Source organism: Magnolia sinica, chromosome 1, assembly GCF_029962835.1.
Source record: "Magnolia sinica isolate HGM2019 chromosome 1, MsV1, whole genome shotgun sequence".
Classification (NCBI taxonomy): Eukaryota; Viridiplantae; Streptophyta; class Magnoliopsida; order Magnoliales; family Magnoliaceae; genus Magnolia; species Magnolia sinica.
This window is the reverse complement of record NC_080573.1, coordinates 8,578,711-8,606,705: the sequence shown is the minus strand read 5'-3', so window position 1 is coordinate 8,606,705 and position 27,995 is coordinate 8,578,711. Positions and strand designations below refer to the sequence as shown.

At 38.7% G+C, this 27,995-nt stretch overlaps 2 protein-coding genes across 2 annotated transcripts; both read right to left on the bottom strand.

Annotated features, from left to right (window-relative positions):
* Positions 1-31: 31 nt before the first annotated feature.
* Positions 32-10,963, bottom strand: LOC131238804 (uncharacterized). Its single transcript, XM_058236403.1, has 8 exons — positions 10,894-10,963; positions 10,641-10,700; positions 10,298-10,384; positions 10,009-10,113; positions 7,805-7,918; positions 4,983-5,083; positions 1,530-1,641; positions 32-415 (listed from the first exon to the last, which is right to left on the bottom strand). The coding sequence occupies exons 3-8, from the start codon at positions 10,364-10,366 to the stop codon at positions 287-289; spliced, it is 630 nt and encodes a 209-aa protein (XP_058092386.1). The 5' UTR covers positions 10,367-10,384; positions 10,641-10,700; positions 10,894-10,963; the 3' UTR covers positions 32-286.
* A 5,478-nt stretch (positions 10,964-16,441) lies between these two features.
* LOC131238800 (uncharacterized) lies at positions 16,442-27,378 on the bottom strand. Its single transcript, XM_058236399.1, has 8 exons — positions 27,309-27,378; positions 27,056-27,115; positions 26,713-26,799; positions 26,424-26,528; positions 24,219-24,332; positions 21,397-21,497; positions 17,953-18,064; positions 16,442-16,825 (listed from the first exon to the last, which is right to left on the bottom strand). Exons 3-8 carry the CDS (start codon positions 26,779-26,781, stop codon positions 16,697-16,699), a joined length of 630 nt encoding a protein of 209 aa, XP_058092382.1. The 5' UTR covers positions 26,782-26,799; positions 27,056-27,115; positions 27,309-27,378; the 3' UTR covers positions 16,442-16,696.
* Between the last annotated feature and the right edge of the window lie 617 nt (positions 27,379-27,995).

The window sequence follows — 27,995 nt, the reverse complement described above, 5'->3', positions numbered from 1 at the left end:
TACAGCACGGTGCTACACATGGCAATGGTACCTTCCAAATCCACACAAAAACTCTTTTTTATTTTTTTTTAAAAAAATGTTGGAATTTTAATTCAGATTTGAAATTTAAAACAAGGGCAATGTAAAACAGAAGTAGAGTCCGATTTCATTGACCCATCTTCCACCAAACAGACCCTAAAATATGCTTCTCTTTGGAACAAGAAGTGCTTTAAAAAACACATCGATTATTTTCAAGAGATAAATGTCATACGAACAGTGAATTTCCTTTCCCAGCTTGGGCCACACGTCACCTCTTGCCTGCAAGATAAATGCCAGAAATAATAGCAACCCCAGTGACAGCGACTCCAAGGGACTTCAGGATCTTCATGGCAGAGATACCTGATTTTGCTGCGGGAATTTCGAGTAGATCCTTTACCTGCAACGAAAGAACAAGGATCTCAGAACATTAGGCCATACTCAGCGACGACCTAATGAGAATAGAGAAGCACTTTCAAGTTATTCCAAAGAGGTTTATAGAATGCTCGTGCTGAGAGTCCCTATGGTAGGGTAGGGTTTTTTCCACAAGTTGGTCATGCTTCAGTGATCCAAGCTGTTGGTATGATGGGTCTCACTGTGGATGGTCAATGGACAGAAGATCCAACTTGAAGAATCTCTGGTCTGGTTTTGGTTGGATGTGGACCACTGATATATTTTCTTTCCCAACCATCTATTTGCTGCACACAATGGCCTGGCGCACAGAAGATCATATCTGGAGAATCACTGGCCTTGTTTTGGTTGAGTGTAGATAATTGCTATATTTTCTTTTGTAATCATCAATTTGCAGGACACATTATACTTTTCAGACAGATTCTGATGGGTATGCCCAAATGGATGGATGTATGGATGGACGAGAGAGAAAATGGGCATTCTGATGGGTAATGACCCTATGGGCAAAATGCCCATAGGGGCATTACATTTCATGATATTAAAAAAATTTTAAAAAAAATTTAAAAAAAAAAAACAATTTTGGAAATTCTAGAATTTCGACAGATTCAAAAAGAAAAAAAAAAAAAACTAGAAAGTTCCAATTAGATCTGGTGTAGATTTGATCAGAATGTGCTCCAAAAGAGAAAAGAGACGAGGAATTTCTGAAAAACCCCAATACAGACTGAAATGGGGTTGATTTTTCATATCAGACCAATACGACCCCATATAGCAGGTCGTATCGAGCCGATACTAATTTTCATAACCATGTATTTAACTAGCCAATTTGTGGATATTTACTGGATGGTTGGGAAAAAAAATTCAGCAGTCCAAATTCGGCAAAATTGATGTCCATTAATCAGAGTTTAAGATCTCTCAACTGATGGTATACACAATAGCTTCCATAATTTGGACAGATTGATTTGGGCCTTTTCTTTTCCACTTTGCCAATAACTCCCCATTCACAAAAAGGGGCATCATAAATATCTTTCAAGGGTATTACCAAATAATTTGTTTGTAAATAATGACTATAGAATATGAAAGCCAACAGAAGAAAGAATGCTAACCTCAACAGGCTGCTTCCAGTGCTTCTTAATTCCTGTCAAATGACCTCTACCAACAACTGCAACGACTGAATTATGTTCACTGGCAACTTTTAGCAATGTAGATGACATATACCTGATGCATGAACGAACGTAAAAGAAACGGTGAAGGAACTATATATGCTAGAAGCTTATGTCATGAGGATGAACAGATTTACTAGCTCAACACAAAGAAAAGAAAGAGGAAAAAAAACTATTCCAGTTTGAAATATAAAAATCAGGGTAAAACTTTAGCAGATGAAGGTGCATCAACTTGACTGTTAGCCACCTTGAACAGACTTTTATGAGATGCAAAGACTTTGTCGTGGGTAGCAATAATCCCACCTTTCCAAACTGCTAGTCTCCTAATGTCTTAGTTTGCTTGGTTTACTTGTGTGGCCGAGCAAAACACTAATTCAATTGAATCAGTCAAAACAATACTGAGAATTGAGTTCTTTTGCCTTTTTTTTTTTCACTTTCCTTATATATATATATATATATTAGCAGTTTCTTCAGTTTTAGCACATTGAAAGTGGATGCCTAGAGCCACAGCCCTCCCACCAATCCAACAACATGCATGCCTGTTGAAATGGATGCATATATTTTATCGAGCTTTGCCAAGCCCAAATGCATGTATAAGGTAGGTCATGCATACAACATTATAAAGGTGCTCCAGCAGCCGGCAGCTGCGATACCCAAGGCATCCACAAGGCAAGTCTGACCTTATGGATGTTCCAACTTATATTTATTTTCGGGATATAATATGGTTTAGAAAGCCCTCATGTGATGGTAACCTGAGTTAGGAATCATTTAGATTTAGAAAGTTTGATTTTAGAGTTGTTTAGAATGTTATAGACAATTCCCCAAAAGGAATTATGAATCTTAAAATGATACTTGAGTTGGAAATGTGGTTACTTTTCTAACTTTTTCTTTACCATCCTGTGATGGGATTGCTTTAGAAGAGCCGTTCTTCTAAAATGGTGGAGCGACTTGAAATAGAAGAAAGTTTCAGATGAGAAGCCTAAAGCAGTTCTTCATCTGGAAACACAAATTTGGTGCAACTCTGTTTTTGAATTATTGACTTGAATCCAGCAACTTATTTTCTATAAGATTCCTAAATTGTAGAAGATCTCCATTGTCTCCATGCAGGGATAATTTATGCAGAAGCGTTTTCATCACTTATCTTGTGGGCCACTTTGCAGGTGCCTTATATTTGAATTCTAAAAAATTGGTCGTATTGCCCATAAATTTAAACCCCCCCCCCCCCCCCCCCCTCACCCCAAAATGCAACAGCCCAATACTATGTGATTTGGATAAGTATTTCAGAAGTTATATCAAAATTACCAATTGAGCATGTGGTTGTGAAGAAAAGAGGGTTTAGTTAATGATATCATCATGTGGGGTCCACTGTGAGTCAAACTGGGTAGTATATGATTAGAAAAGGCTTCCATGTTGGATCTTAGAGTTAGAAACATGGTAAAGTTAGTTGTTTGGTTTAGTCAAAAGCCAAAGTTAATTTTATTTTATTTTTGTTGAAAGGCAAAAGTCAAAGTTAATTTCTAAGTTATTTTTCAAAAAAATAAAAATTTCTTAGTTAACTTGATTAGCAAGTTATCTATTAAAGGCCCATTTGGTTACTATCAAACTTCCATTTGGATAAGCTATTCTGGACACGTTTGTCTAGCTAAAGCTTGTCTGGATAGGCTTGTTTGATGTCCTAACTACTGTTTGACAAACACCCCAGATATGGATAGTAAGGAACAGCATGTCACATTTTCACTTTGTACATCTTTGGCACATTGCCACATGTGGACATATGGTTCATGTGTAGATTGATAGTGACACATCCATGTTGGTCACCTGAAGATGCATCGGGGAAGCAATTGGCACGTGTGCGGCGCTTGAAGATGTATGCTAGCACATGGCACATGTGACATATGTACATGTGGGCACATGTTGCACATATGGAGCACTTGAAGGTTGGATGTGGCATATGGGATACCTTTTTTTTCTTTTTTTCTTTTTTTAATATTTTTAACACACACACCTACGCACACCGTAGTGGGATTTCACCACCAAGAGGTATTGAACCCAAGACCTTGTGTTGAAACTCCTCGGAGTCTACCACTGAGTTAAGGACTCGAACCCAAGACCTTGTGTTGAAACTCCTGGAGATACCTGAGGATGGATGGACAATCTCACTAGTAACACGTGCCAGCCAGGCACATGGAGTATACATAAAAAGTAAATACTCCACGTCCTCTACGGAGGATAGGCTTAAAACAATTCCTTGTCAATGCAGCTTCTGCAAAGAAATGATATAAATTCTTTTAGATAGTCCTACCACCAATTTTATGGAAATCAGTGCCCATGGGTGCCTGACTAACCATGGACACCCACTTTAACAGTCACATATCTGGAAAGGCTTATCCAAATAAAACTTTGATGGTAACTAGAAAGGCCCTAAGAGTCTTACATAGTTTTCTTGGTCAAAGATTGTTAAGTTCCTTGATTGGGCTGGTTTTAGAAAAGTTCTACAGCAATATAACTCTATTTTTGGATAGGTTTTATAAAGTCATCACATGAATTATTCAGGGAAAAAAAAAAGTCTACATATGATAGTAAGTCAAGTTAAGAATGTTTTTGGCTTAGAAAGCTGGGTATTTAGGTGGTTATAAATATGGACCCAAGGGGAGTTCCGAATTTTAACATGACAAATAATTATTGAAAGGAATAAAGTCTTCTTTACTTTTTTTTTTTTTTTCTTTGAAAGGATAACGCCTTCTTTAATATTGCCAATACCAAAAAAAAAAAAAAACTATCATGTTATGGATTTGTTTGAGAAGGGAAATTCTTCTACACAGATATTGCAGCTCCACCTTGAAGATTTATTATTATTATTATTATTATTATTATTATTATTATTTATTTTATTTTTTTATACTGCAGAGAAGCCTCAAACAATTCTTTAGTTGGCAACTCTGAATAGGAGAGACTCCATATTGGGATTGCTGGTTCCATCCTCCACTTTGTTTTTTAAGACTCCTAAAACTGTTGTTAGACTTCTCTACACATCATTACATCACTGTTGCTGGAATTTTCAATTTTCTGCACATAAGGGTATAATGCCCCTTTTTTTAATCAATTGCTCATATAACACACATTAGCTGTGGGAATTTACAGTTCCCGCATCTATCATGTATCAAAGTAGCAGGATTAAACATAGGGAAGATTAATCTTAGTTACTGTCTTTCCAATCTTATGTATCAGCTATATCAAACAGAAAGCCTACGAAAAAGCACAGAAAGTCTCATTCATGATGTAGCCCCTTTTTTGTAATATAAGGTTGAATAGGGCACCTAAAGAGTAACGGCACAATTACTAACAATGTTGTTGAGAAATTCCACAAGATATAAGGGAGTGAAACAGTATACTAACAGATCTCGCTCATGAAGAAGTGTCTCCATCAAGGTTGGGAATGCCTTGCTCATTTCTTGAATGACAAGAGTTAACATGTCTACATCATCCATTTCCTTCAACTGAAGACAAGCACAAAAAAGTTATGACTGTGACGAGGTAGTGGCAGCAAAAATATGCAGGAACTCACAAAGCAACCTTCATGCAATGGGGTGAATTCCAAGTAGCTACTTTGGAAGACAACCTTAATCAACTTAATTGATGAGGGCTGTGTAAAAGGGTAGGTAAAAAGAACATGGCACTTTTCTGAAATTGTGCCATAAAATGGCACATGTCAGAGACATGTTGACACTTGTGAAGAGAGCTCAATTAAAATACACATTCTTATTATTTTTATTATTTTTTGTTTTTATTCTTTTATTATTCTTATTATTGTTTTTTTTTTTTTTTTAATTTTGTTTTTTTTTTAAGAGTAACAAATCATCTTATTAGAACTACGCTGAGATCACACAAAAATTGCAAAGAAAGCAAAAAGGGAAAATTACAGCCTTATAAAGAAGAAACACAAGAGGCCCATTCCACTCCAACATTCTTGACTTTGGATATGACTCGCCCCGCTTTGAACAACTCGTTTCGAAAGTGCCTTCCATTTTAATCAAAGAGAAGCAAGTAAAACCCAATCTCCAAAGATCCCAAACCTTCCTTTTAAGCCAAACACCGTGCCAACTAGGGAAGAGCTCCTTGACTGAAGCAGGCATAGCTCAAAATATACCAAAAAGATTAAGGATGGAGCACCAAATCTCACTAGCGAATAGGCAATGAATGAAGAGGTGGTTAATTGATTCTTCATATGCCATACACATGTCACACATATTTGGGATAACCATAGACCTCATTTGAAGGTTGTCAATGGTTAGGATCTTTCCTCTGCCAACAAGCCATCTGAAGGTAATCTGTCTCTATCATTCTGCCTAAGGGTATCGTAGAATGACTTAATCTAGAAGCAGCTCGACTTATCCTTTGTCCACACCATTCTATCCCCCTTGTCTTGAATTCGGACTTGAGTATGAAGAAATCAAAGAGTCTCACGAACTCTACAATTTCGTTGTCTAGCAAATTTCTGCGACATGGGTGATTCCATACCACCTCAGACCTGATAAAATCGTAGCACTTGGCCACCATGATTTCCTTGGCCGAAGCTAAGTGCACCATTCTCGAACAGGCTATTTGGAAAGGAGTCTCCTCAACCCAGTCTCCTAAAACCTTATCATTTCCCTGCTTCCTACCATAAAAGTGATACCTTCATTGAATCTGGGCTTAGTCAAAGCTATACCTTTCCAAATCCACGACGCTTTATAGAGAGAATAGTCTTTGACTTCCCATCCTCCAGCTTGACATCCATACTTTCCCACAATAACCTTGGGCCATAGGGCATTTTCTTCGGTTCCAAAGCGCCAGAGCCACTTTCCCAAAAGAGCCAAGCTCATCACTTCTAAAATTCTTATACCAGCACCCCTTCGTTATACAGCTGACAAACCTCCTTCCACATCATAAGCTAAAAGTTTTTCCTTTCCTTCAACCTTTGCCATAGGAAGTCCCTTCTTATCCTTTCCATTGCCACCCCCAACAGAAGGCTTGGCCATTCGTACCTTAATGAATATTCTTTCCCCATGGCTAATCTAGCAAGTTTTCCCATGCATGGTGTAACCAAACATTTTGATCTAGATCAAATACCTCTTCTTCTTCTTCTTCTTCTTTCTAACAAGGACCTTTTCGGGCTTCATGATGAAAGTTATGCCATAAGTTTGGTGCCAGGTGCCAACCTGATGCAACCCTCTATCTAGGTTGGGGACCGGCAATGAGATCACAAAACTCCCACAGGTGCAATGTAATAGACTATTACATAGGTTTATTACAGTCAAGTGCTATCTAATAGCCTATTACATAGGATGTCTTCAGTAAATTGCTTTCTGTCCTAGGGAACTTTTTTTTTATACTGGAAAACATAATGACAACAATCCTTTCTCTATAATATCTAGTTAGACTGTGTTTATGGAGGCATATGCCATGATAACAGATAGGCAACTGTATGGCTATCTAGCAAGTTTCCCCATGCTAGGCCACTCAAACCTTGGATGAATATTCTCTCCATGGCTATCTGGCAGGTTTTCACAAGCATCGAGTAACCAAACATTGTGATCTACATCAAAATACTTGATTTTTTTAAAATTTGAAGAGATCCTTTCATTAAATTCCTTTCTACGCGTCCTATGGAACTTTTGATTCTACTTGTGAAACATAATCAGAACAATTGTTTCTCCATAATGTCGAGTTAAACTGTGTTCACAAAAGCATAGGCATGATAACTGATAGGCAACTGTATACTGTCATATCATAACAGTTTTGCCATAGCACCTAATGATTCTCTATGTATTCTTTTGATATTTTACATGACATGGAATCAAGATAGATCCCGTTGTCTTGTTGTCTTTATGCCTTTCTTATGCCTTACGGGACAATCTCAAAGCTGAAATGAGGAAAAAAACAAAATGACTGGCATATTTTTTGTTACTAAAATATTTCTTGAGAAAGTGCAAACCACCTATAGCAGGAACATCTAACACCAAGCATCAATTCTTTACTACTTGCAGTTGCAAAGTGACAGATTGACAGATTTGAGAAACAAAACACAGATTCTTTTTTCGTAAGCAAAGGTGGAAGGCTTAATAATATCACACTAATCCCTTAGATGTTCGTTTCTTCCCAATAAAATTTCTTCGTTTATCCAAAGAAAGAAAACTATTAGAGTATCAATGGTACCATAGAGGACAAAGAAAAATTACCATTTTATTGAGATCTTCAGGGCTTGGTAAAAAGATTGCTTGGAAAAGCATGTAGTATAAAAACTTTATCTTGTGCCACAATGTCATTTTTCCCCACGTCCTCCGTAGTGTGATCTGCTCCAGTTAACAGTTCAATTACCAATGAGGTAGCCCATTACAAAATATGAAGCTTCAAGAATCAAGATTGAATGCATAAAACCATAAAATGGAGGTCTGACATGTGGAATATCTCAGAAAATCAATTAAATATTGCATTCAAAATTATGTTAGTGATCAGCTGAACAGACAACAGAGAATGTTCAATTGGGGTTCATTCAAGTATTGCATAAGAAGACAGTTTGGGAATACAGTATCTGAGAAGAGACTGCCTCACAAGCTAATGAAGATTCCAAAAGTGAAGTCAGCAGTATGGAGAACAATGAAAAGAATGTGTGCGATAGCCAGGAATCTAGCTTTGGCATTGAAATAATTCAAAATTTCATTATGAATGCTCAAATAACCTGTTTCCAACAGTAGGCGACTGAAATATGTCTGTTTTCTGCCTATTTTTCATCGATAACTAAAAGATGTCAAAATTATGTAAAGGCACTAGCAAAACAGCAAGGTGGAAATGTGATGGCTACACGCAAGTTGCAGCAGCAATTACAGAATCCATCGACCAAATCCGACTCTTGTACGAGCGCCAGGAATCTAGCCTTGCAATTGAAATAATTCAAAATTTCATTATGAACGCTCAAGGAACCTGTTTCCAACAGTAGGCAACTGAAAGATGACTATTTTCTCCACTTTTTTTTTGTTTTTTTTGTTTTTTTTTTTTAAAAAAAAAAAAAAAAAAAAAAAACAGTAACTGAAAGATGTCTGAATTTGTAAAGGCACTAGCAAAACAGCCATCCATGCGATGGCTACTTGCAAGTTGCAATAGCATCCAACCACCAAATCCCACTCTCAACACGTACCAATCTAGCTTGTGTGTGTGATCCCAACCACTCAACTGACGGACCCCACTTGTCATTGTGATGTGGCCAGAAAACCATATCAGTTGGGCTGCAGATATATGCAAAAAATGGATGCTTAAAAAAAGTCCTCCACATAAAGTGTACGAGTATGATCCACCAAACCACAAGGTTGATCTGATATCTTTTGGGCTATGGCACATTAACTTTGGGGCCCACCTGATGCATAGTTCAGATATCTTATGTGCAAAATGTTGGCATGTGTGGAAAGAGTAGGCTAGGCACGACCGTCACGCGGGCGTCCCTGTGCAGCAGCCGAGCTTCTACCAACTCAGAAATGGGCGAAATCTCCACTTAGCCGTACCATAGGACGGCGTTGGCGGGGCCTGGCAGCGGTGCTGCTCCTTAAGTCATATGGGGGCCGAATGGGCAGCGGACATGGACGCCGTGCTAAGCAGGCGGGGCTAGTGCCATGACGGGCAAGGCATCGTCGGGCCGAATTGAGTGGCGGACAGGGACGCCATGCTAAGTAGGCGGGGCCAGTGCCATGGCAGGCAAGGCATCGTCGGGGCAAATTAGGCAGCGGACAAGGACGCCGTGCTAAGCAGGCGGGGCTAATGCCACGGCGGGCAGAGGACTGACTGCTTTCCATGGCTAATGGCTAGTGCATGTCTACAGAGAAGCACATGGTTCAGATATGTATATGTGTGCAATGTTGGCATGAGTGGAAAGAGTAGTATTCAGACAACTGATCGACTATTCTCCACGACGAGTAGCTATAGCATGACTACAGAAGCGCATGGTTCAGATGTCTATGCGTGCAATGCTGGCATGTGTGGAAAGAGTAGTGTTCAGACAACTGGTTGATTGCTCTTCACAAGTAGCTATAGCAATTAGCAGTATAGCATGTCTACAGAGAAGAGCATGGTTCAGATATCTTATATGTGATATTGGCACGTGTGTAAAGAGTAGTATTCAGACGACTGATTGACTGCTCTCCATGAGTAGAGCACGTCTACAGAAAAGCACATGGTTACAATGAAACAGAGATGTTTCTTAGTACATAGTCATTGAACCTGAAATTGCTCTCTTAGTAAAGCTTGTCTGCTCTCCATGAGTAGAGCACATCTATAGAGAAGCGCATGCTTGCAATGAAACAGAGATGTTTCTTAGTACATAGTCATTGAACCTTAAATTGCTCTCTTAATAAGCTTGTCTTCTCAAAAGGCCTAAGAGAAATCAAAATCTTACTTGGACAGGGCGGTCACCCAGTATAACCTTGGCCCCATAAGTCATTGCTTCTTCAAATGCCACACGAAACTCAGAACCAGGGAGAACTTCAAGTTTGTCAGCAACCTAGAAAAAACATGCATGTGAAACACTAAGGTCAGACTAGAGGACCACAAAACTGATACCAGATTGACAAATTCTATGTCCAAATGGAAGATGGTATGATGTGAATGTGAAGTCTGAAGATGCTATGAAGTTGCACAACATCAAGAACTAAACGCATAAGCATCAAGCCCATAAACAAACATGCCTTAGCAAGGAACCAGCTGTATAGAATACCAAAAGGATTCATTTTCTTTTTCTTCCACATGTCTATCATTTCATTCACTGTTGGAACCTGTTTAACAGCAAAAATAAAGATCATTGTAATAATAATAAAGAAGAGAATTACAAAGAAAAGAACCATGCATGAAAACTGGATGAGTATTTTTTTTTAAGTTAGACTATAGGAAGGTAACTTATTAGTGAAATAGCACTATTTCCGTGGCAATCCAATTCATGAGTATAAATGGATATAGATCTTGGTAATAGTAGGAAACAGGATTGTCTCAGCAAAAACAGAAGAAAGATATGTCATGCAAGATAACACATACCTGGAGATTTTGGTGGGTCAAAATAGCCACTCGACTTGAGCACAACTCAAGGAACACAACCTATAGTCAACAAATTAAATAGAGAGAAATGTCTGAGTTGCAATCCAAAACTAAAAGCATGATGCAAGGAAAAAAAAAAAAAGAAGAAGAAGAAGAGAGAGACATGGGGAAAAAACATCTTAACGCAGGCAGCTAACCTGCAAAATGATCCATCCATCAATCAAGTGTATCGTGAGTTTCAAAAGGGAAGCACCTGCGGTTTCAAATAACTGATGACAGCTTGAACTTCTTTGCAGGATTCCTGCAGCCACAAAGACAAACATAAGCACAATCTGCAGCTTCTTTATGATCTGTGCTTCTTTTGTTAGTCACTATGGCAAGGTATGCAAAAACATTTACGTAACAGCCATTACATAACAGTAACGGTGGACACTGTTATGCGTTACAATGCCGTAATGGCCATTACGGAAAAATGGCTCATAAGGGTCCATTATTATTATCTTTTTTCTTCTTTTTTTTTAAAGGCTGTAACGGCCATTACAGCCCGTATCATAATGGTGATGGCAGTGGCCGTTATGGCCACCGTTACCATTATTGAATACCTTGCGGTATGGTGGAAATGTACCATAAACTCAGTACTGCAACTCTCAGTAAAACCCACTTGAAAAAGAAGTTTTTTTTTTTTTTCCTGAGAGAAATAAGAAGTATAAAAAGATTATCACTCAAGACAGGAGTTAGAAGAGAAGATCATAATACCAGTATCCTACCCGCTTCCATTCAATGTCCAGAATAGTAATTAGTAAGTACAACAGGTTGTTGTTCAAAATCTTGTCATCTTGGACAAACATGGAGGTATTGCATAGTAGCTACAAAGAGGAAGGACTAAGTTTCAAGCAAAACTTCAGTTTTAGATAGTAGATTGTCATCCCGTGCACCAAATATATGTCTAAACTTTTTTATTTTTATTTTTGTTGTTGACCTGCTCCTTTTTAAGGCGAGACTAATCCCTGCAGATGCACACAAGCACCCGCAAACCACGTGCATCGGGTAAAGCATGGGGAAGGGACTCAAACTTGCATCTGCAAGGAGCAAACTCACAACGCTAGCCATTCGCCCAAACCCCGGGCGGGTTATATGTCTGAAATTCCACCAAGGAAATTACTAAATAACATAGGACGTATCATACAATGCTCAGACATAATCATCAGCCTGTCAGTCCACACCATGATGATCCACTTTTCAGTGAACCAGACTGCTCATCTGGTGGTAACCACAATGAATGAGCACTGAACCAAACATCTTAACTCACACAGCAATCCTGGCCATTGATTCACTTTGCTGTTGCATATAGGACACTGCCTATATATCAGAGGCAAGGAATACATTGGAGGTGTAATTTGAAGCATCGTGCATCAATCCTGGGACACACCATATGATTGATGAACAATCTGGATCATTGAAAAGTGATCCCCACAGTATGGATCACTTGCGAACTGCCACAAGTTTGGAGTGAGCATTTTATGGCATGCCTTCAACTCATCCACAAAGATATTGCTATCCGATATAAATGTGAAAAAAAGAAAAGGTGTGCTCAATAACATGATTATGAAGATCAAGTAATAGCTTCTCCTACATGAGAGATTCAACTTTTCCTTCGGTGCTCTTTTTTTTTTTTTTTTTAATGGCATTCCTCAGGTATAATTAGAATTAGAGATTTCACTCCAACTGGGCCTGTAGTTCAAGTTGCAGTCACCCACCAACATCTCAGAGGTTCTTAGTATAAATAGAACAGCTATAAAGTTACAGTGCGCATCCCAGACGAATTCAATAAGACCGTATTTGGGGAAAATTTGAAACCTCGAGCAGAAGCGATACTTTCTACCCAAATCATGAGCAGAGTTATGTTTAGTAAAGACTTGAAACAACACAATTTGAAGCAAAAATGTGCCCTCTTTTTTTCTTTTTTCTTTTTTGGAAAGACAGAAATGCACCAATTTGATTTTTGAAAGGAACACCACTGCCCAAAGAACCTTCTATTTTAGATTCCAATTAAAATACAGTGATCCATCTAGCAATGACTACATATACCCTCTTTTAAAGAACCTTCTTCTTTTCTTTTTTTTAAAAAAAAAAAAAATCTTTTTTCTCCAAAAGGTACACACTCAAAAAGGACCTGGGTTCATACTTCATCCAAATGTATTGACATCCAAATGCACCCTAAAGAAAATAGACACTCTATCCATACCTCTATAAAAAGAGACAGTTTCCACCATTTTTACTTTACAATTTACTCCTATAAATCAACTTTTTTTCATTTAGAAGTTTACACCATACATATAAGCAAACAGACATGAAAACTTGACACATGTACATACATTAGTCGTGTAGTAGGTGGACCTAGTTGCAGAATCCTTCTAACTAGGCGTTGCACCTGCTTTGAATCACACTTCGGATCGGCACAGTCACTCCCACTTCCTAGTTTATACTAGAAAACATTTTGAAACAAACACTTCCCTACTCCTACACCTGAATCTGCTGCCACTTCACTTCACACTTCATGTAACTAAAGGTGGGATCCATTGTCTAGGTAATCTAACTAAATATACACATGTTTTGGTTAGGTGGAGCCATAACCATTGATTGGAGGGTTCATATGACCTTTTCAAAGTGCTTTTTGATAGATGCATGAAATCAGAATGGGCCCACATGATGGGTGTTCCAAATTGATGATGAGACAATATTCCTACATCAATACAGGCCTTCAACCGTAGTTTAAAAACTCGGAAACTTCACTCAACTCGATAGCCAATTGGGTCGGGTCGACTTGAAGAGTCAATTCAAATAGATTCAATATTTAATAATTAAACTGAAAATAGGATTTTACTAGTAGTAGTTAGTTATAACATGAGTATAAAAATAGGCAAACATGATAAGTGAAGCAGTGTTTGACTAGCTGGCAGAAATTGCTTAGGGCCTGTTTGGCCAGGCGGATTAAGAGGGATTAGGAGGGATGGGATGATAAAATCCCGGTATATGCCAAACAAGCCAAATAGACCCGATGAACTTGTCCCGGGATATAGCAAACCCATGGATCTTAAACTAATCCACTGACATCACCATCATCACCTTAAAATTAATCCCATCCCTCTTAATCCCGTTCAATCGTGCTTGGGGCATGTTTGGTTGGACAGATTGGAAGGGATTGGAAGGTAAAATCCTAAGATATGTTGGGCGTGCCAAACAAGCTCAGTAAACTTATCCCAAGATATGCCGGGCGTGCCAAACAGACTCGATGAACTTGTCCCGGGATATAACAATCCCATGGATCTTAAATCAATCCACCGACACGGCCATCATTACCTTAAAAATCCATCCCACCCTCGTAATCCAATGGGATCCATTTGGACAAACAGGCCCTTAAGTGTTAGATAAAAGACCTATAAAACCACTAATACTTTCTTACATACAGTGAGATTTTGAAGGCGCAATTCATGTGTTTATGAAAATGCTGCACAGGCTAACTCGGCTCAAATTAGCCTGAGCTACTGACCAATTTGAGCTGAGCTGGCCAGTCAAGCTTGATGACTGATTCGAGCCGAGTTTGAGCTTGGGTCAGTTAGTGGCCGAGCCGAGGCCAGCTTGACTCGGTTTACACCTCTACCCATTTATACAAACTAGAAGATGGATATACCTAGGACTAGATACATCAAGACATTGATTTTATTTTTTTTTAAAATTTTTTTTAAAGCATTACCCACCCTACACGTGGCATGAATGCAAGACCGCCCGCATCTTCCAAATTGCGGGCCCAGTTATGGATAGAGAATGGCTCAAAGATCGCATAATCGAAGTTTTTTAACCGACCAATTTACATTGTTGAATTTGGACAGTGATCATTTCTCCTCGACACTCCAATTGATTAGCCATATATTGAATGGTCAGGAATCGTTAAATTCGGTTTATTTTCCGGATGTGGTATATCTGTAAAGGTCCCTACCATTTGGTTGGAATGGATTGACGTGCAAGGACTACACTTGTACACGACATGACAATGGTGGTAAACCATCACCGTAGTCCTGTTCACTGAAAAAGCTAGTGTCTTCGACCCCAGTATTGTACAGTAAACGATCGTGCTATGCTTTCTGGACACTGATCCGTTGGACAATGCGGTGGATGTATCACACCTCGAACTTCTTCAAAGTCCTCATCTTTCAATCTTTGGCCTATAAATGGACGGTGAAGACATCTTTGGGCATGACCATTCTCGATGTGGCCCAAACCATTAGCGGTCTGATCATCGGAACCATGGACCGCTTGTACCAATTGCAGATCCGAACATTGATGCTATCTTCTGTGCGACACCTTACAAGACAATTATAAGGAAAAATTTTATTTTTATTTTTTAAAAAGCCTCAGATTGACACATTTCAGGGAGTGGGTGGTAGCCAGAACGCGGATTTCCTGCTAAAGGCTTGCCCAGTACGTTCTTGTGCCGGGATGCTAGAAAGGGCCCAACGTCATGTTTCTGAGCAATCCACCCCGTCTATCTGCTTTGGGAGCTTATTTTAAGACATGCGACTGAAAGTAAGATGATCCAAAACTAAGTGTACCACACGAGAGGAAAGAGTATGGATTCAATGACCACCGTTGAAACATTCTTATGGCCACAAAAGTTTTGTACTGGGCTAAGTTTTTGGTGTTTTCACCTCATCCCAGTGGGAATGACCTTATAAAGGGTTTGGATGGCATATAATCAAGGTAGAGCCCCAGAGGGTTTAAACGGTAGGCATTTCTTTCCCCATATTTCCCTCCCGTGTGGCCCATTTGGGTTTTTGGATCAGCCTCATTCTTGGTTGCATGTCCTAAAATGAGCTCGCAAAACGGATGAACCGGGTAGATCTCTTACAAACATCACGATGGCCCCACTAGCATCCCAGCGCACTGAGTGACTCAGTAGGCTCTTCTCGTACTGAGTAAACTCAGTTGGGCCTACCTTGAATGTATGTGGTCTATCCACGCCGTCCATTCGTTTTTCCATCTAATTTAAGGGGTTGAGCCCAAAATTGAAGCAAAGATCAAGTGGATCATACCACTGAAAACAGTGGGGATAATGATTTAAATTGAAGCAAAGATCAAGTGGATCATACCACTGAAAACAGTGGGGATAATGATTTCCACCGTTGAAACCTTTATAGGCCCCACAGTGATGTTTATTTGTCATCCAACCTGTTCATAAGATCATACAGAAATGGAAGAAAGGAAAACAGCTTGATCTAAAACTTCTGTGGGCCCCAAAAATTTTTCAACAGTAGACGTTCAATTCAACTGTTTACTGTGGTGTGGTCCATTTGAACCTTGGATAGGCCTCATTTTTGGACTCAAGTCCTAAAATTATCTGTTAAAATGGATGGACGGAGCAGATAAAATACATAAATCATGGTGGGCCTCACACAGTTTACACAGTGCGCCTAACCTCACACAGTTTACTCAGTACGCTAAGTCACTACGCAATCCGCTTCCAGAGGCGAAAGGCTTTGGCAGGAAATCAGCGTCCTGCTAGCCATAGATTAAATGAAGTAAAGCCCTCTGATTGGATGGTTGTGATCATCTTAGTGGACTTTTGCCCGTTGAATGTAGACACCCAGCCTTTCCAGACCATTTTTAAGTGGCCAATCGGACACCGACAGCATGGTAATGGCGTTCATTCCTCATACAAGTTGATAAATAAGCAATAAGGTGCTGTTTGGATGCAGCACTTATTGCAATAAACTACAGCACGGTGCTACACATGGCAATGGTACCTTCCAAATCCACACAAAAACTCTTTTTTATTTTTTTTTTAAAAAATGTTGGAATTTTAATTCAGATTTGAAATTTAAAACAAGGGCAATGTAAAACAGAAGTAGAGTCCGATTTCATTGACCCATCTTCCACCAAACAGACCCTAAAATATGCTTCTCTTTGGAACAAGAAGTGCTTTAAAAAACACATCGATTATTTTCAAGAGATAAATGTCATACGAACAGTGAATTTCCTTTCCCAGCTTGGGCCACACGTCACCTCTTGCCTGCAAGATAAATGCCAGAAATAATAGCAACCCCAGTGACAGCGACTCCAAGGGACTTCAGGATCTTCATGGCAGAGATACCTGATTTTGCTGCGGGAATTTCGAGTAGATCCTTTACCTGCAACGAAAGAACAAGGATCTCAGAACATTAGGCCATACTCAGCGACGACCTAATGAGAATAGAGAAGCACTTTCAAGTTATTCCAAAGAGGTTTATAGAATGCTCGTGCTGAGAGTCCCTATGGTAGGGTAGGGTTTTTTCCACAAGTTGGTCATGCTTCAGTGATCCAAGCTGTTGGTATGATGGGTCTCACTGTGGATGGTCAATGGACAGAAGATCCAACTTGAAGAATCTCTGGTCTGGTTTTGGTTGGATGTGGACCACTGATATATTTTCTTTCCCAACCATCTATTTGCTGCACACAATGGCCTGGCGCACAGAAGATCATATCTGGAGAATCACTGGCCTTGTTTTGGTTGAGTGTAGATAATTGCTATATTTTCTTTTGTAATCATCAATTTGCAGGACACATTATACTTTTCAGACAGATTCTGATGGGTATGCCCAAATGGATGGATGTATGGATGGACGAGAGAGAAAATGGGCATTCTGATGGGTAATGACCCTATGGGCAAAATGCCCATAGGGGCATTACATTTCATGATATTAAAAAAATTTTAAAAAAAATTTAAAAAAAATTTAAAAAAAAAAAACAATTTTGGAAAAAATATCAAAAGATTCCCAAAAAAAAAAAAAAAAAAAAAAAAACTAGAAAGTTCCAATTAGATCTGGTGTAGATTTGATCAGAATGTGCTCCAAAAGAGAAAAGAGACGAGGAATTTCTGAAAAACCCCAATACAGACTGAAATGGGGTTGATTTTTCATATCAGACCAATACGACCCCATATAGCAGGTCGTATCGAGCCGATACTAATTTTCATAACCATGTATTTAACTAGCCAATTTGTGGATATTTACTGGATGGTTGGGAAAAAAAATTCAGCAGTCCAAATTCGGCAAAATTGATGTCCATTAATCAGAGTTTAAGATCTCTCAACTGATGGTATACACAATAGCTTCCATAATTTGGACAGATTGATTTGGGCCTTTTCTTTTCCACTTTGCCAATAACTCCCCATTCACAAAAAGGGGCATCATAAATATCTTTCAAGGGTATTACCAAATAATTTGTTTGTAAATAATGACTATAGAATATGAAAGCCAACAGAAGAAAGAATGCTAACCTCAACAGGCTGCTTCCAGTGCTTCTTAATTCCTGTCAAATGACCTCTACCAACAACTGCAACGACTGAATTATGTTCACTGGCAACTTTTAGCAATGTAGATGACATATACCTGATGCATGAACGAACGTAAAAGAAACGGTGAAGGAACTATATATGCTAGAAGCTTATGTCATGAGGATGAACAGATTTACTAGCTCAACACAAAGAAAAGAAAGAGGAAAAAAAACTATTCCAGTTTGAAATATAAAAATCAGGGTAAAACTTTAGCAGATGAAGGTGCATCAACTTGACTGTTAGCCACCTTGAACAGACTTTTATGAGATGCAAAGACTTTGTCGTGGGTAGCAATAATCCCACCTTTCCAAACTGCTAGTCTCCTAATGTCTTAGTTTGCTTGGTTTACTTGTGTGGCCGAGCAAAACACTAATTCAATTGAATCAGTCAAAACAATACTGAGAATTGAGTTCTTTTGCCTTTTTTTTTTTCACTTTCCTTATATATATATATATATATATATATATATATATTAGCAGTTTCTTCAGTTTTAGCACATTGAAAGTGGATGCCTAGAGCCACAGCCCTCCCACCAATCCAACAACATGCATGCCTGTTGAAATGGATGCATATATTTTATCGAGCTTTGCCAAGCCCAAATGCATGTATAAGGTAGGTCATGCATACAACATTATAAAGGTGCTCCAGCAGCCGGCAGCTGCGATACCCAAGGCATCCACAAGGCAAGTCTGACCTTATGGATGTTCCAACTTATATTTATTTTCGGGATATAATATGGTTTAGAAAGCCCTCATGTGATGGTAACCTGAGTTAGGAATCATTTAGATTTAGAAAGTTTGATTTTAGAGTTGTTTAGAATGTTATAGACAATTCCCCAAAAGGAATTATGAATCTTAAAATGATACTTGAGTTGGAAATGTGGTTACTTTTCTAACTTTTTCTTTACCATCCTGTGATGGGATTGCTTTAGAAGAGCCGTTCTTCTAAAATGGTGGAGCGACTTGAAATAGAAGAAAGTTTCAGATGAGAAGCCTAAAGCAGTTCTTCATCTGGAAACACAAATTTGGTGCAACTCTGTTTTTGAATTATTGACTTGAATCCAGCAACTTATTTTCTATAAGATTCCTAAATTGTAGAAGATCTCCATTGTCTCCATGCAGGGATAATTTATGCAGAAGCGTTTTCATCACTTATCTTGTGGGCCACTTTGCAGGTGCCTTATATTTGAATTCTAAAAAATTGGTCGTATTGCCCATCAAGTTACACCCCCAAATGCAACAGCCCAATACTATGTGATTTGGATAAGTATTTCAGAAGTTATATCAAAATTACCAATTGAGCATGTGGTTGTGAAGAAAAGAGGGTTTAGTTAATGATATCATCATGTGGGGTCCACTGTGAGTCAAACTGGGTAGTATATGATTAGAAAAGGCTTCCATGTTGGATCTTAGAGTTAGAAACATGGTAAAGTTAGTTGTTTGGTTTAGTCAAAAGCCAAAGTTAATTTTATTTTATTTTTGTTGAAAGGCAAAAGTCAAAGTTAATTTCTAAGTTATTTTTCAAAAAAATAAAAATTTCTTAGTTAACTTGATTAGCAAGTTATCTATTAAAGGCCCATTTGGTTACTATCAAACTTCCATTTGGATAAGCTATTCTGGACACGTTTGTCTAGCTAAAGCTTGTCTGGATAGGCTTGTTTGATGTCCTAACTACTGTTTGACAAACACCCCAGATATGGATAGTAAGGAACAGCATGTCACATTTTCACTTTGTACATCTTTGGCACATTGCCACATGTGGACATATGGTTCATGTGTAGATTGATAGTGACACATCCATGTTGGTCACCTGAAGATGCATCGGGGAAGCAATTGGCACGTGTGCGGCGCTTGAAGATGTATGCTAGCACATGGCACATGTGACATATGTACATGTGGGCACATGTTGCACATATGGAGCACTTGAAGGTTGGATGTGGCATATGGGATACCTTTTTTTTCTTTTTTTCTTTTTTTAATATTTTTAACACACACACCTACGCACACCGTAGTGGGATTTCACCACCAAGAGGTATTGAACCCAAGACCTTGTGTTGAAACTCCTCGGAGTCTACCACTGAGTTAAGGACTCGAACCCAAGACCTTGTGTTGAAACTCCTGGAGATACCTGAGGATGGATGGACAATCTCACTAGTAACACGTGCCAGCCAGGCACATGGAGTATACATAAAAAGTAAATACTCCACGTCCTCTACGGAGGATAGGCTTAAAACAATTCCTTGTCAATGCAGCTTCTGCAAAGAAATGATATAAATTCTTTTAGATAGTCCTACCACCAATTTTATGGAAATCAGTGCCCATGGGTGCCTGACTAACCATGGACACCCACTTTAACAGTCACATATCTGGAAAGGCTTATCCAAATAAAACTTTGATGGTAACTAGAAAGGCCCTAAGAGTCTTACATAGTTTTCTTGGTCAAAGATTGTTAAGTTCCTTGATTGGGCTGGTTTTAGAAAAGTTCTACAGCAATATAACTCTATTTTTGGATAGGTTTTATAAAGTCATCACATGAATTATTCAGGGAAAAAAAAAAGTCTACATATGATAGTAAGTCAAGTTAAGAATGTTTTTGGCTTAGAAAGCTGGGTATTTAGGTGGTTATAAATATGGACCCAAGGGGAGTTCCGAATTTTAACATGACAAATAATTATTGAAAGGAATAAAGTCTTCTTTACTTTTTTTTTTTTTTTCTTTGAAAGGATAACGCCTTCTTTAATATTGCCAATACCAAAAAAAAAAAAAAACTATCATGTTATGGATTTGTTTGAGAAGGGAAATTCTTCTACACAGATATTGCAGCTCCACCTTGAAGATTTATTATTATTATTATTATTATTATTATTATTATTATTTATTTTATTTTTTTATACTGCAGAGAAGCCTCAAACAATTCTTTAGTTGGCAACTCTGAATAGGAGAGACTCCATATTGGGATTGCTGGTTCCATCCTCCACTTTGTTTTTTAAGACTCCTAAAACTGTTGTTAGACTTCTCTACACATCATTACATCACTGTTGCTGGAATTTTCAATTTTCTGCACATAAGGGTATAATGCCCCTTTTTTTAATCAATTGCTCATATAACACACATTAGCTGTGGGAATTTACAGTTCCCGCATCTATCATGTATCAAAGTAGCAGGATTAAACATAGGGAAGATTAATCTTAGTTACTGTCTTTCCAATCTTATGTATCAGCTATATCAAACAGAAAGCCTACGAAAAAGCACAGAAAGTCTCATTCATGATGTAGCCCCTTTTTTGTAATATAAGGTTGAATAGGGCACCTAAAGAGTAACGGCACAATTACTAACAATGTTGTTGAGAAATTCCACAAGATATAAGGGAGTGAAACAGTATACTAACAGATCTCGCTCATGAAGAAGTGTCTCCATCAAGGTTGGGAATGCCTTGCTCATTTCTTGAATGACAAGAGTTAACATGTCTACATCATCCATTTCCTTCAACTGAAGACAAGCACAAAAAAGTTATGACTGTGACGAGGTAGTGGCAGCAAAAATATGCAGGAACTCACAAAGCAACCTTCATGCAATGGGGTGAATTCCAAGTAGCTACTTTGGAAGACAACCTTAATCAACTTAATTGATGAGGGCTGTGTAAAAGGGTAGGTAAAAAGAACATGGCACTTTTCTGAAATTGTGCCATAAAATGGCACATGTCAGAGACATGTTGACACTTGTGAAGAGAGCTCAATTAAAATACACATTCTTATTATTTTTATTATTTTTTGTTTTTATTCTTTTATTATTCTTATTATTGTTTTTTTTTTTTTTTTAATTTTGTTTTTTTTTTAAGAGTAACAAATCATCTTATTAGAACTACGCTGAGATCACACAAAAATTGCAAAGAAAGCAAAAAGGGAAAATTACAGCCTTATAAAGAAGAAACACAAGAGGCCCATTCCACTCCAACATTCTTGACTTTGGATATGACTCGCCCCGCTTTGAACAACTCGTTTCGAAAGTGCCTTCCATTTTAATCAAAGAGAAGCAAGTAAAACCCAATCTCCAAAGATCCCAAACCTTCCTTTTAAGCCAAACACCGTGCCAACTAGGGAAGAGCTCCTTGACTGAAGCAGGCATAGCTCAAAATATACCAAAAAGATTAAGGATGGAGCACCAAATCTCACTAGCGAATAGGCAATGAATGAAGAGGTGGTTAATTGATTCTTCATATGCCATACACATGTCACACATATTTGGGATAACCATAGACCTCATTTGAAGGTTGTCAATGGTTAGGATCTTTCCTCTGCCAACAAGCCATCTGAAGGTAATCTGTCTCTATCATTCTGCCTAAGGGTATCGTAGAATGACTTAATCTAGAAGCAGCTCGACTTATCCTTTGTCCACACCATTCTATCCCCCTTGTCTTGAATTCGGACTTGAGTATGAAGAAATCAAAGAGTCTCACGAACTCTACAATTTCGTTGTCTAGCAAATTTCTGCGACATGGGTGATTCCATACCACCTCAGACCTGATAAAATCGTAGCACTTGGCCACCATGATTTCCTTGGCCGAAGCTAAGTGCACCATTCTCGAACAGGCTATTTGGAAAGGAGTCTCCTCAACCCAGTCTCCTAAAACCTTATCATTTCCCTGCTTCCTACCATAAAAGTGATACCTTCATTGAATCTGGGCTTAGTCAAAGCTATACCTTTCCAAATCCACGACGCTTTATAGAGAGAATAGTCTTTGACTTCCCATCCTCCAGCTTGACATCCATACTTTCCCACAATAACCTTGGGCCATAGGGCATTTTCTTCGGTTCCAAAGCGCCAGAGCCACTTTCCCAAAAGAGCCAAGCTCATCACTTCTAAAATTCTTATACCAGCACCCCTTCGTTATACAGCTGACAAACCTCCTTCCACATCATAAGCTAAAAGTTTTTCCTTTCCTTCAACCTTTGCCATAGGAAGTCCCTTCTTATCCTTTCCATTGCCACCCCCAACAGAAGGCTTGGCCATTCGTACCTTAATGAATATTCTTTCCCCATGGCTAATCTAGCAAGTTTTCCCATGCATGGTGTAACCAAACATTTTGATCTAGATCAAATACCTCTTCTTCTTCTTCTTCTTCTTTCTAACAAGGACCTTTTCGGGCTTCATGATGAAAGTTATGCCATAAGTTTGGTGCCAGGTGCCAACCTGATGCAACCCTCTATCTAGGTTGGGGACCGGCAATGAGATCACAAAACTCCCACAGGTGCAATGTAATAGACTATTACATAGGTTTATTACAGTCAAGTGCTATCTAATAGCCTATTACATAGGATGTCTTCAGTAAATTGCTTTCTGTCCTAGGGAACTTTTTTTTTATACTGGAAAACATAATGACAACAATCCTTTCTCTATAATATCTAGTTAGACTGTGTTTATGGAGGCATATGCCATGATAACAGATAGGCAACTGTATGGCTATCTAGCAAGTTTCCCCATGCTAGGCCACTCAAACCTTGGATGAATATTCTCTCCATGGCTATCTGGCAGGTTTTCACAAGCATCGAGTAACCAAACATTGTGATCTACATCAAAATACTTGATTTTTTTAAAATTTGAAGAGATCCTTTCATTAAATTCCTTTCTACGCGTCCTATGGAACTTTTGATTCTACTTGTGAAACATAATCAGAACAATTGTTTCTCCATAATGTCGAGTTAAACTGTGTTCACAAAAGCATAGGCATGATAACTGATAGGCAACTGTATACTGTCATATCATAACAGTTTTGCCATAGCACCTAATGATTCTCTATGTATTCTTTTGATATTTTACATGACATGGAATCAAGATAGATCCCGTTGTCTTGTTGTCTTTATGCCTTTCTTATGCCTTACGGGACAATCTCAAAGCTGAAATGAGGAAAAAAACAAAATGACTGGCATATTTTTTGTTACTAAAATATTTCTTGAGAAAGTGCAAACCACCTATAGCAGGAACATCTAACACCAAGCATCAATTCTTTACTACTTGCAGTTGCAAAGTGACAGATTGACAGATTTGAGAAACAAAACACAGATTCTTTTTTCGTAAGCAAAGGTGGAAGGCTTAATAATATCACACTAATCCCTTAGATGTTCGTTTCTTCCCAATAAAATTTCTTCGTTTATCCAAAGAAAGAAAACTATTAGAGTATCAATGGTACCATAGAGGACAAAGAAAAATTACCATTTTATTGAGATCTTCAGGGCTTGGTAAAAAGATTGCTTGGAAAAGCATGTAGTATAAAAACTTTATCTTGTGCCACAATGTCATTTTTCCCCACGTCCTCCGTAGTGTGATCTGCTCCAGTTAACAGTTCAATTACCAATGAGGTAGCCCATTACAAAATATGAAGCTTCAAGAATCAAGATTGAATGCATAAAACCATAAAATGGAGGTCTGACATGTGGAATATCTCAGAAAATCAATTAAATATTGCATTCAAAATTATGTTAGTGATCAGCTGAACAGACAACAGAGAATGTTCAATTGGGGTTCATTCAAGTATTGCATAAGAAGACAGTTTGGGAATACAGTATCTGAGAAGAGACTGCCTCACAAGCTAATGAAGATTCCAAAAGTGAAGTCAGCAGTATGGAGAACAATGAAAAGAATGTGTGCGATAGCCAGGAATCTAGCTTTGGCATTGAAATAATTCAAAATTTCATTATGAATGCTCAAATAACCTGTTTCCAACAGTAGGCGACTGAAATATGTCTGTTTTCTGCCTATTTTTCATCGATAACTAAAAGATGTCAAAATTATGTAAAGGCACTAGCAAAACAGCAAGGTGGAAATGTGATGGCTACACGCAAGTTGCAGCAGCAATTACAGAATCCATCGACCAAATCCGACTCTTGTACGAGCGCCAGGAATCTAGCCTTGCAATTGAAATAATTCAAAATTTCATTATGAACGCTCAAGGAACCTGTTTCCAACAGTAGGCAACTGAAAGATGACTATTTTCTCCACTTTTTTTTTGTTTTTTTTGTTTTTTTTTTTTTAAAAAAAAAAAAAAAAAAAAAAAACAGTAACTGAAAGATGTCTGAATTTGTAAAGGCACTAGCAAAACAGCCATCCATGCGATGGCTACTTGCAAGTTGCAATAGCATCCAACCACCAAATCCCACTCTCAACACGTACCAATCTAGCTTGTGTGTGTGATCCCAACCACTCAACTGACGGACCCCACTTGTCATTGTGATGTGGCCAGAAAACCATATCAGTTGGGCTGCAGATATATGCAAAAAATGGATGCTTAAAAAAAGTCCTCCACATAAAGTGTACGAGTATGATCCACCAAACCACAAGGTTGATCTGATATCTTTTGGGCTATGGCACATTAACTTTGGGGCCCACCTGATGCATAGTTCAGATATCTTATGTGCAAAATGTTGGCATGTGTGGAAAGAGTAGGCTAGGCACGACCGTCACGCGGGCGTCCCTGTGCAGCAGCCGAGCTTCTACCAACTCAGAAATGGGCGAAATCTCCACTTAGCCGTACCATAGGACGGCGTTGGCGGGGCCTGGCAGCGGTGCTGCTCCTTAAGTCATATGGGGGCCGAATGGGCAGCGGACATGGACGCCGTGCTAAGCAGGCGGGGCTAGTGCCATGACGGGCAAGGCATCGTCGGGCCGAATTGAGTGGCGGACAGGGACGCCATGCTAAGTAGGCGGGGCCAGTGCCATGGCAGGCAAGGCATCGTCGGGGCAAATTAGGCAGCGGACAAGGACGCCGTGCTAAGCAGGCGGGGCTAATGCCACGGCGGGCAGAGGACTGACTGCTTTCCATGGCTAATGGCTAGTGCATGTCTACAGAGAAGCACATGGTTCAGATATGTATATGTGTGCAATGTTGGCATGAGTGGAAAGAGTAGTATTCAGACAACTGATCGACTATTCTCCACGACGAGTAGCTATAGCATGACTACAGAAGCGCATGGTTCAGATGTCTATGCGTGCAATGCTGGCATGTGTGGAAAGAGTAGTGTTCAGACAACTGGTTGATTGCTCTTCACAAGTAGCTATAGCAATTAGCAGTATAGCATGTCTACAGAGAAGAGCATGGTTCAGATATCTTATATGTGATATTGGCACGTGTGTAAAGAGTAGTATTCAGACGACTGATTGACTGCTCTCCATGAGTAGAGCACGTCTACAGAAAAGCACATGGTTACAATGAAACAGAGATGTTTCTTAGTACATAGTCATTGAACCTGAAATTGCTCTCTTAGTAAAGCTTGTCTGCTCTCCATGAGTAGAGCACATCTATAGAGAAGCGCATGCTTGCAATGAAACAGAGATGTTTCTTAGTACATAGTCATTGAACCTTAAATTGCTCTCTTAATAAGCTTGTCTTCTCAAAAGGCCTAAGAGAAATCAAAATCTTACTTGGACAGGGCGGTCACCCAGTATAACCTTGGCCCCATAAGTCATTGCTTCTTCAAATGCCACACGAAACTCAGAACCAGGGAGAACTTCAAGTTTGTCAGCAACCTAGAAAAAACATGCATGTGAAACACTAAGGTCAGACTAGAGGACCACAAAACTGATACCAGATTGACAAATTCTATGTCCAAATGGAAGATGGTATGATGTGAATGTGAAGTCTGAAGATGCTATGAAGTTGCACAACATCAAGAACTAAACGCATAAGCATCAAGCCCATAAACAAACATGCCTTAGCAAGGAACCAGCTGTATAGAATACCAAAAGGATTCATTTTCTTTTTCTTCCACATGTCTATCATTTCATTCACTGTTGGAACCTGTTTAACAGCAAAAATAAAGATCATTGTAATAATAATAAAGAAGAGAATTACAAAGAAAAGAACCATGCATGAAAACTGGATGAGTATTTTTTTTTAAGTTAGACTATAGGAAGGTAACTTATTAGTGAAATAGCACTATTTCCGTGGCAATCCAATTCATGAGTATAAATGGATATAGATCTTGGTAATAGTAGGAAACAGGATTGTCTCAGCAAAAACAGAAGAAAGATATGTCATGCAAGATAACACATACCTGGAGATTTTGGTGGGTCAAAATAGCCACTCGACTTGAGCACAACTCAAGGAACACAACCTATAGTCAACAAATTAAATAGAGAGAAATGTCTGAGTTGCAATCCAAAACTAAAAGCATGATGCAAGGAAAAAAAAAAAAAGAAGAAGAAGAAGAGAGAGACATGGGGAAAAAACATCTTAACGCAGGCAGCTAACCTGCAAAATGATCCATCCATCAATCAAGTGTATCGTGAGTTTCAAAAGGGAAGCACCTGCGGTTTCAAATAACTGATGACAGCTTGAACTTCTTTGCAGGATTCCTGCAGCCACAAAGACAAACATAAGCACAATCTGCAGCTTCTTTATGATCTGTGCTTCTTTTGTTAGTCACTATGGCAAGGTATGCAAAAACATTTACGTAACAGCCATTACATAACAGTAACGGTGGACACTGTTATGCGTTACAATGCCGTAATGGCCATTACGGAAAAATGGCTCATAAGGGTCCATTATTATTATCTTTTTTCTTCTTTTTTTTTTAAAGGCTGTAACGGCCATTACAGCCCGTATCATAATGGTGATGGCAGTGGCCGTTATGGCCACCGTTACCATTATTGAATACCTTGCGGTATGGTGGAAATGTACCATAAACTCAGTACTGCAACTCTCAGTAAAACCCACTTGAAAAAGAAGTTTTTTTTTTTTTTCCTGAGAGAAATAAGAAGTATAAAAAGATTATCACTCAAGACAGGAGTTAGAAGAGAAGATCATAATACCAGTATCCTACCCGCTTCCATTCAATGTCCAGAATAGTAATTAGTAAGTACAACAGGTTGTTGTTCAAAATCTTGTCATCTTGGACAAACATGGAGGTATTGCATAGTAGCTACAAAGAGGAAGGACTAAGTTTCAAGCAAAACTTCAGTTTTAGATAGTAGATTGTCATCCCGTGCACCAAA